This window comes from Taeniopygia guttata, chromosome 25, assembly GCF_048771995.1.
Source record: "Taeniopygia guttata chromosome 25, bTaeGut7.mat, whole genome shotgun sequence".
Lineage (NCBI taxonomy): Eukaryota > Metazoa > Chordata > Aves > Passeriformes > Estrildidae > Taeniopygia > Taeniopygia guttata.
This window is the reverse complement of record NC_133050.1, coordinates 5,660,962-5,671,176: the sequence shown is the minus strand read 5'-3', so window position 1 is coordinate 5,671,176 and position 10,215 is coordinate 5,660,962. Positions and strand designations below refer to the sequence as shown.

Sequence of the window (10,215 nt, the reverse complement as noted above, 5' to 3'; positions counted from 1 at the left end):
CCAGCCTAGGGATATTGTCAATCTCTGATTTCCCAAAAACCTTCCCATCCTAGAGATATTGTCAACCCCTCATTTCCCAAAAACATTCCCATCCTGAAGGATATTGTCAATCCCTCATTTCCCCAAAAACCTTCCCATCCTGAGGGATATTGTCAGTCCCTCATTTCCCCAAAAACCTTCCCATCCTGAGGGATATTGTCAGCCCCTCATTTCCCAAAAACTTCCCAGCCTAAGGATATTGTCAATCCCTCATTTCCCCAAAAACCTTCCCAGCCTAAGGATATTGTCAATCCCTCATTTCCCCAAAAACCTTCCCAGCCTGAGGGATATTGTCAATCTCTGATTTCCCAAAAACCTTCCCAGCCTGAGGGATATTGTCAATCCCTCATTTCCCCTTCCCAGCCTAGGGATATTGTCAATCCCTCATTTCCCCAAAAACCTTCCCATCCTGAGGGATATTGTCAATCCCTCATTCCCCAAAAACCCTCCCATCCTAGAGATATTGTCAGTCCCTCGTTTCCCAAAAACCTTCCCATCCTAAGGATATTCTCAATCCCTCATTTCCCCTTCCCATCCTGAGGGATATTCTCAATCCCTGATTCCCCAAAACCTTCCCAGCATAGGGATATTCTCAATCCCTGATTTCCCCTTCCCAGCCTGTTCAGAGATGGTTTTGGCGCAGCCTGAGCCACACCACCCTCTTCTGGCTTAAGCAAAGCACATCCCGAGCAGCATCGCTCCGGAGGAAGAAACTGGGATGTCACTGGGATGTTCCCCTGGCTGGGGAGGAGAGGGGAGCTGCTACAGAGCCAAGGGGCTGCTCCTGTCCAGGATCTGGGGCTGGGATGTGGAAATTTGGGCAGCCTGGGGAGGGGGTGCACGGGAAGAGCCATGAGGGTTAAACAAGAAATCGCTGTACAACTCGGCCATGTCCAAAGTCAGTATTATTACAATATACTCTGACAAAAATATAATCTCATTTCATATCAATACAACGGGAAAAAAAAAAAAAAAAAAGAAGAAGAACAAACCCCAAAACCAGTTTTCTGTACTGTTACCATTGCTAACAGATTGAAACTCGCTATTTACAGTTACAGTAGCCAGGTAAAATACTACAGGTGAGAGACCAGAGAGAGGAGGGGCAGAGGGACAGAAGGGAGAGAAAATCGCCAGGGGAAAGGGAAAAATAAAGGGGAAAGGCCCTCTTACATCCCGAGCGTGGCTTCCTGCGTTGGACACGGCAGGGTGATGGATGGAGGTAGTGAAAACATAATACTTGGTTTATGGGTCTGGTTGGGTTTTTTTGTGGAAAGGAAAAGAGAAAAAAAAAAACAAAAGAGAAAAGTGAAGTGAGAGGGGAAGGTGGAATAAAAGGATGAACACGGGAAAGGGAAACCAGAGCAAACCTTCAGCTGAAGCCCACTGTTAGGCACTCTCCCACAGCGAGGTGGATGGGGATGAATTTTCACCACTTTGGGTGGTGAAAATGCCCCAAACATCCCCAAATTGTGCCCCCAGCTGGAGAGATGGGAGGCGGGATGGCAGAGCTAAGGAGCAGCTGGGAAGATGCTCCTTCCCCACCTGATGGATGCTCTCCCTAGGAGGGCAGAGGGGCAAGTGCCCCTTACCCCAGCCAAGCTCTGGGCTGGCACAGCAGCTCACAGCCTGTCCCCAGAACTGGTGACAAACATCCCAATTCGCACCCAAAGTGATGGGGGGAATCCCCCAGCCAAGCAACACAAGGGGAGAAAAAGGTGTAGGAGGTGAAATACTCAAGGAAAATGTGTTTTTTTTGTCAATTTACTTTTTCCTTGGTTTGCTGAAATTATTCTGGAGAGGAAGAGGGAAGTGAAAAAGGAGGAAGGAAAAGGAAACGTGTTCTTTCTCTTTGCCCCGAAGGAAAAGGAAACGTGTTCTTTCTCTTTGCCCCGCTTTCCCCAGACCCACACGTGGCCCATTGCCACCAGCTCTGGATTGAACACTTCCATTTCTGCCCTCAGACCGCCCCAAACACAGCCCAGCACCAAACCCTTCCCCAAGGGACCCCCAGAGCCCCCCTGCCACAGCCAGGACCCCCGTGGGGCTGGGGTGCCCCTCACACCCCACGGGGCACTGCCAGCCTGCCCAGCACAGACATCCTGCACAGCACAGACATCCTGCCCAGCCCGGCTGTGCCACCCAAAGCCACCTCGGGAGGGTCACCCTGTGCCCAGGCTGAGCACGGCCCCACTGACCGCCCAGTGCCAGCTGACCGCTCAATCCCAGCTGACCATCTCACCCCCACTGACCGCTCAGTGCCAGCTGACCACCCGGTCCCCACTGACCGCTCAGTGCCAGCTGACTGCCCAGTGCCAACTGACCATCTGACCCTCACTGACCACTCAGTGCCAGCTGACCACCCAATCCCAGCTGACCACTCAGTGCCAGCTGTCCATCTGACCCCCACTGACCACTCAGTGCCAGCTGACCACCCAATCCCAGCTGACCAGTCCATCCCAGCTGACCACTCAGTGCCACCTGACCGCTCAGTGCCAGCTGACCACTCAGTGCCAGCTGACCACCCGATCCCGGCTGACCGCTCAATGCCAGCTGACCACCTGATCCCAGCTGACCACCCAATGCCAGCTGACCACTCAATGCCAGCTGGCCACCTGATCCCAGCTGACCACTCAATGCCAACTGACCACTCAATGCCAACTGACCATTTGACCAAGGCTGACCACCCGATCCCAGCTGACCACTCAATGCCAGCTGACCACTCAATGCCTGTTGACCATCTGACCCCAGCTGACCACCCAACCCCAGCTGACCACTCAATGCCAGCTGACCACTCAATGCCAGCTGACCACTCAATGCCAACTGACCATTTGACCCCAGCTGACCACCCGATCCCAGCTGACCAGTCAATGCCAGCTGACCACTCAATCCCAGCTGACCACTCAATCCCAGCTGACCACCCGATCCCAGCTGACCACTCAATGCCAGCTGACCACTCAACCCCAGCTGACCACCCGGTCCCCACTGACCGCTCAGTGCCAGCTGACCACTCAATGCCAGCTGACCACTCAGTGCCAGCTGACCAGTCAATGCCAGCTGACCACCCGATCCCAGCTGACCACCTGCACAGCCCCCAGAGCGGGCAGAACATGCCCACTGATCCATCACCATCCTCACTGCACCCAGGCAGTATTTTAGTGCCCTTCCCAGCATTTTAGGCTCTATCCACCATACTTAGGGTCCTGTTCCATCCCCAGACCTCCTCCAGGGCTGGGCAGACAACTTCCCACCCCATCCCTGCTCCTGCAGCTGAGCCACACCTTGTGGCCTTCTCCTTCCTCCCCTCCTTCCTCCTCCTCTGTGCCCCAAACCTGCCCCCGCAGCGCTGCCCCTGGCACAGCCCCCCAAAACCCAGCCCTGCCAAGCCCTGGGAAAGTCCAGCCTTCCCGGGCCGGGGTCAGAGCCCCCAGGCGTGCCAGCCCCCCGGCTCTGCCCCCTGGCACCCCCTGGCACCCCTTGGCACTCCGCGGGGAGGGGGCACGCCCTGCCCCCAGCCCGGCTTACCTGTGCTCAGGTGCGGGATCCGCAGAGGGTTCGGAAGGTAAAGATCAGAAACAGACTTTGGTAAGTAACCACACGTTTAGAAAGGAATATATCAGTTTGGAAACATCTCAGTGCATACTTCTTATATGAAAATATACACAAATGTATTTCATTCTCCAAAAAAGGAACAATTAAAAACAAAAGCAAACTAGCCCAAACACAATATATTAGCTGTTTTTTTGTTGGTTTTTTCTTTTTTTTTCTTGTTGTTGTCATCCTTTAAAATCTTTAACGCTACACTTTGTTCAGGTTACACTTTTTTTGTCTTTTTTTTTTTTTTGTAAATGTTTTTTTTCTTCATGCATTTTACACCTTTATAGCCTTTGAGAATAAATAAGCTCCATTTTGCTTCCACATCTCTAAAAACTGCAGCATTTTAACTATTGTCATTTAAATCGTGCAATTTTTTTTTTGCAACACCCCTTTTTAAAAAATGGAAAATATATATATATTTTAAAACTAAACCCTATACAACGCAAAAAATTCCAAATTAAAAAAAAAAAAAATTATACACAATTGTAACTGTCAACAGTACAGATGAGCACGAGAAATAAAATTAGATCAGAAACATATTTATAGAAGCACAAAGGAGGGTGTTGGTTTCTTAGATTGTCATTCTTCTCGTTGTCTTTTGAAAATTAGGAGGCGTTTACCAGATACTACAGTCTGGGGTGGGGGGGATAAAGGATAATGATCCGGACAAAAAAAAAAAAATATAGAATATAATAATAAAATAACCCCAAGCCCCCAAGAAAATGAAGAGCCCCACAAGCAGCCCCCAAAGGTGAAGCCAGGCCGTGTGTGAGGTGTGAGGCCACCCCACCTCCCCACGAGCTGTACTTGCCCGTGGCACCCAGGGGTGCTGGAGTCCCGCAGCCGCAGATCCGCCCCGGGCAGATCTGAGTAACCCAGCCTCTGTCTCCTGCCTCCTGCGTCTTCCAGGCTCTCAGCTTCCAGGCAGAAGTGTGAACTCGGGAGTCAGGGCGTGAAGTTCGTGAGCAAAAATGGGTTTTTTTGGTTTTTTTGGGTTTTTTCCCCCCTTGACGGTTGCGTCGAGTGCCGGGGGGTCTCCGCTGCCGCTCCCGGCCGAGGTCTGTGCTGGGCCCTCCTGCCACGCTGCTCCCGGTTCGTTGGGTTGAGTTTATTGTTTTGTGAAGGAAAAACAAAACCAAAAACAAAAATACAAAAAAAACGAGAGCGATGAGACGTCATTATCCCGCCTAATTTCCAAAGCAAGGCCGTGCAAAGAGCTCAGGTGCGCGTCCGGTACATCCGGCGTGGCCGGGGCGGGGCGGCGGTGCAGGTGAGGAAGACCACGGTCCTCAGCATCTCTCCTGCTTCCCCAAGGGCTGCCAGGGATGGAGGGAGGGAGGAGATCCGCTTCTGCCGCCGGTATTCCGGAGGGGAGACCCGGCTGCCCGCTGCCTTTGGCTCGGGGAGGGCACACGGGGGGCTCGAACTGCACAAAACCTGCCAGGGCTCCTTTCCTCCTCTTGCCTAGCCAAGGCCTTCCCAGAGCACGGGAACAGGAGAGGGAATTCCAAACTGATCGTTGGAAAAGAATAAAACGGTCATTTGGAAAACTTCGCGGCAGAAATTTGGTCTTTGGAGGTGTGGAAGGGGGGATTTTGCCTGGCACGTCTCTCCGTGCAGGGATCTTGGTGAGGGTACCCAGAACGCCGGCACTGCTGAGCACCCCCCGCTCTGACCCCTCCATCAGGTCTCTAATTTTCACCCAACTTCTGAGGGATTTCCTCTCCTCCTCCAACCACTCCCTTCAGGCCGCCCTATTCATTTCGCAATAATCATCAGCTTTTTTTGTCTCGTTTTTCCAATTAGAAACTTTGTGATAAATGCTTGGTTGCGAAAAATTTACCAAACCCCATAAATTTGCTTCTGGTTTGCCATCATCCTGGGATGTTTTTATGCCATCTGCCTCATTCCAAGGCTGAGCTGGCTGCTGACACCCGGCAGAGGGATCCAGGAGGGGGACAAACCCCACCCTGACCCAGCTCCCCTCCCTTTGCTCTGTCTCAGGGTCCAGCCAAACCCCAGGCAGCTCCCAGCTCCTCCACAGCCCAAGGCTGGCCAGGCTCCAGCTGGCAAAGGTGGCATCCGGGCAGGTTTTGTGCCAGTTTGGGACTGCGAGCCCAGGGCTCAGTGGGGCTGGGGTGGCCCTGCACAGGGTGACAGGGCAGCAGGCTGGGAGGGGAACGGGGGACCAGCATGAGCACCTGCAGGGAGAAAGCCCATCCCTGACGGCTGTGCCAGCCAGGAATGGCCCCTTCTCCTCCAAACCCTCCAGCCACGAGCAGGCTGATGCATTTTGGGATCAGGGTGCTGACACCCATCCCTGGGAAACTGCCAGAGCAAGTGGCAACATGAGGAAATTCCTTGGTTTTTCCGTTTTCCTTTCACTGAATCACTGCTCAAGGCTCAGGGAGATTTTCTGCACAGCTCACTGTTGCCTTTTGAGGCCTAGAAACCTTCAGGCAAAATCTCATTAGGATCATTACTTCAGTTGCATCTTTCAGTAAAAAAATCATCTCTTCCCGTTTCCCTGATTTAAAGCTTTGGCCCACGTGCAATGGGAACACATTTCCAAAATGCTTTTGTGGATGTTGTTTGCTAAAATCCACAACCTGCTCTCAAAGCCAGCACTAACATCCCCTCTCCACAAACTGCTGTGCCCAGGTGGAGGTGAAGCCTTCCTGGGAAACGGGAACTCCAGCGTTCCAATGACCCTGCTCAGGAACAGAGGAGTTCCCTGCTCTGGTAGGAAGGATGCTGCCTGCATCCACTTGTCATGCAAACGGGATTAAGCTTTGAAAATCTGCCTCTTACTCCCCATGCAGCTTCCCAGGATCCAGGAGCCTCAAGCAGGCTGTGGATGTGGCTGCATCCTGCTCTGTATCAGATCTGGGCTCTCCCAGCTGCCCTCTGCCTTTAGGAAAACTGCTGGAGGAAAACCCCTCTGGAGGAAAATTTGCACCTACCAAAGCCCTTCAAGCTTCCAGAGAGCTGCCTCATGTCTGAGCTGCCCCTCCCTGCACAGGGGCCCACGGGGATGGCCAGGAAGGTGCATTTTGGGGTGCTCTGTGCCCATCTGCCCCTGGAGCCCATCCCACCGCCGGCGCTCTGCCTTAGGGCTGCGGCCCCACATCCCAGGAGTTCCTGCTGAGGGGCTGCTGGTTTTGGTGAGGAATATTTGGGGATATTCCCCTCCAGCCCCCCGTCCCCACAGCCCCGGCCGCTCCCGAGCAGCGCCGTATGTGCTGCATGCGTCGCCTGCTGCTGCGCTAGAACGAATGCCTACAAAATCCTAAAGCTATTTCTCAGGCAGTTTATGATAACTTCCCCCCCCAACCCCAGCCCATCCCCATCACCCGTTTCACCCCCCCCTGCCCCTCCCAGCCCCTCCTGGAGCTCCCAGGGATGTGGGGACCCGTTATGTGACCCAGGTATCCAAGCGCATGCGCTTTACGGAGGGGCTCTCCCCCTCGGGCTCGCTGGTGGGTCGCAGGAGGCCCAGAGAGGAGCCGAAATCGGGGCGGGCGGGGTCGTCCCGCTCGCTGCTGCCCTCGTAGGAGCTGGTGTTGCTGCTGAGGCTGTCGACGGGCGAGCGGCCGGTGGGCTCGTGGCGGGGCTGGTGGGGGAAGGTGCTGAGCGGGGTGGCAGTGTTCCTCTCCCGGTTGGGCGAGACGGGCTCGGACTTGATGCTGATGTTGGGATTGGTGTTGACAGTCAAAGTGGTGGTGTGGGACAAGTGACTCCCTTGTCTGGGCATCCGGAAGGTGGGGGAGAGAGGTTGGGACAGGAGGAGGAGGAGGAGGAGAAAGAGGAGAGCAGAAGGGGAGGAAGGGGGAGAAAAAGATGGAGGAGGAGATAATGGGAAATCTCTTATTATTATCTTTTTGGTGGCCTTCTACTCTCCAGTGCACAGAATTCAGAACTTTCACATGCTACAGTTGAATGAACCCATGATTCTAAACTTGGATTGGATTATTAATCTGGATTCGTAAGAAGAATTATGACTTCAGAATCACGTGCAGTCACGAGGATGCATCACCACAGAGCTGGGAGCAGAGCCTGTGGGCAGCATCCCTCCTCCACCAGCACCCCATGATCCAGCCCCAATCCCACCCACTGTCCCTCAGCAGTGGCCCAAAGGCATGGGTGTGCCTACAGCTCTGCCCCTGCGTCCCTCTGGGCTGCACAGACCCAGCACATGGCCCAGCCAGGTGGTTTTGCTCAAAACTGGGAACCTCAACCTCTGCAGCACAAAATTTTGTCCAGGGTTTCCACACATCCTACAGCCCCACTGGTGCAGGAGATCCAGGTAGCTACTGAGGAAGCTGCTGCCTGTCCTGCCTGGAAAACATGCACCAGGCAGTGAGGAAACACTAAACTCCTACACAAAAACCTGGTCCACCCATCCATCCACCCCTCCATCCATTCCTCCACTCATCCACCTATCCCACCCCTGCCTCTGTCCATCCTTCCAGTCCTCTATTTATCTCACCATGCATCTCCCCATCCATGCATCCATCCATGCATCCACCCATCCCTTCATGGTGGAAATGTCTTTGACTCATGGCTGGGGCACTCACGGATCCCCCTCCTCAACTCCTGCCTCTCTTTGTCCCATGGTCTCAATGTGATCACAGGCAAGTGGCTTAAATTATCATGTTGACTGTAATTCTGTGTATGGGTGCTTTATTCCAGAGTAAAAGCAGATCCAAAATCCTGCTCTAAGATGCAAGTGCCTGTATTTTCTGCCCTGGAGAAAAGCAATCACTTTGCAATACTAAAAGCCACCTTCTTCCACACCAGCAGGGCACAATTCCAGGCACCTTATCCTGCACTGTCCATCCCATCTAACACAGCCTCTGGCCCATTCTCAGCTCCCCCAGGTGAGTGCAGGATCAGTGCCACTGTGGACAGGCAGCAGCACGAGGCTCTCAGAGCGTCCCCAGGTACCCTGACCTCAGCAGGGACAGTGACAGGGACAGGACTCGCCAGCCCCCACAAGCCAGCTGTGCACGGGCACACAGCTCCTGCCCCCAGAACGCAGCCTGGGCAGTCTGGAGAACCCAGAGCAGTCCCAGCTGAGGCTCTGCAGGGGTGGCACCCCAGAGGGACTCCCCATTTCCCTCTGGTGTCACTTACATTAAGTTTCCTAGTGACACCGGGACCAGGTGCTGCTGTTGCGGCTGCTGCTGCGGCTGCTGTGGCTGCTGCTGCTGCTGTTGTTGCTGCTGTTGCTGCTGCTGCTGTTGCTGCTGCTGCTGCTGCTGCTGCTGCTGCTGCTGCTGCTGCTGCTGCTGCCAGGCAGAGATGTTGCCCAGGGACAGCCCTCCAGGCGAGCTGAAGGCGGGCAGCGAGGACAGCTCAGCGCTCGTCAGTTGATAATCTGCAAGGGAAGGAGCCCTGCAGTCACCTCCACGCCAAACCTGCCCCCACCGTGCCCCGGGCACTGAGGGGGGATGGAGACACACCAGAGACACAGATGCACAACTTGCAGCTCGTGCTGCAAGTGGCACGGGGATGCTGCCAGAGGACACAGCGCGTGTGTGTGGATGGCTCGGTGGAGTCACAGAATCAGTCAGGCTGGAAAGACCTCTGAGATCCAGTCCAGCCTATGACCAAACACTCCATCAGTGAAGGGACATTTAAAGGCCATCTAGTCCAACATGCAGGGACACTTCCCACTGTCCCAGGCTGCTCTAAGCCCTGTTCAACCTGGCCTTGGACACTTCCAGGAATGGGGCAGCCACAGCTCCTCTGGGCAACTTGTGCCAGTGCCTCACCACCCTCAGCGTAAACGATTTCCTCCAATATCCAGTTGTCTTCCACCCTCAGGACATGAGCTGCTGGCAGGACCTCCACCCTCCACAACACCCACCAGTGCCCCTGCCCCCCAGGCACAGCAGTGGCCAGGGCAGCCCCATGATGGAGCCGTGTCTGGCTCCCCCCAGAAGGGCCATGAACATGTGAGACCCCCAGAGCCCCCTCCAGTCAAATGTACGGGGCCAGACACACTTCCTCCCCTCCTGGAGCAGCAAACCCTGGCAGCTGACACCCACCTGTGCCTGGGGCACCTTCATGTGTACCTGGGGCACCTTCATGTGTGCCTGGGGCATCCCATCTGTACCTGGGGCACCCTCACCTGTGTCTGGGGCACCCTCATCTGAACCTGGGGCATCCTCACCTGAACCTGGGGCATCCTCACCTGTGCCTGGGGCACCTTCATCTGTGCCTGGGACATCCCATCTGTGCCTGGGGCACCCTCACCTGTGCCCAGGGCACCTTCACCTGAACCTGGGGCATCCCCATCTGTACCTGGGGCACCCTCACCTGTACCTGGGGCACCCTCACCTGAACCTGGGTCATCCCCATCTGTACCCGGGGCACGCTCACCTGAGCCTGGGGCACCCTCACCTGAACCTGGGGCGTACCTGGGACAGCCCCACCCACGGCTGGGACAGCCCCACGCGCGCCGTGTCCCGGGTGGCAGCAGGGGGCGCTCCCTGCCCGCCATGGGGACACGGAGCTGCCACCATGACCCCCCTATCCAGGACACCCCAAACCCCGGGACCCCCTCCTCCACACTGT

General features: G+C 55.1%; 1 protein-coding gene across 15 annotated transcripts in view; it reads right to left on the bottom strand.

The window, feature by feature from the left end:
* Positions 1-3,617: 3,617 nt before the first annotated feature.
* Positions 3,618-10,215, bottom strand: part of MEF2D (myocyte enhancer factor 2D) — an 81,123-nt gene continuing 74,525 nt past the window's right edge. For all 15 annotated transcript variants that reach the window (XM_030291510.4, XM_030291524.4, XM_030291520.4 and 12 more), the window contains 2 exons: positions 8,770-9,013; positions 3,618-7,379 (listed from right to left, as the gene is read on the bottom strand). In XM_030291510.4, coding sequence (XP_030147370.4) covers positions 7,049-7,379; positions 8,770-9,013 — 575 coding nt within the window. In that variant the 3' untranslated portion in view covers positions 3,618-7,048. The remainder of the gene's footprint in view (positions 7,380-8,769; positions 9,014-10,215) is intronic.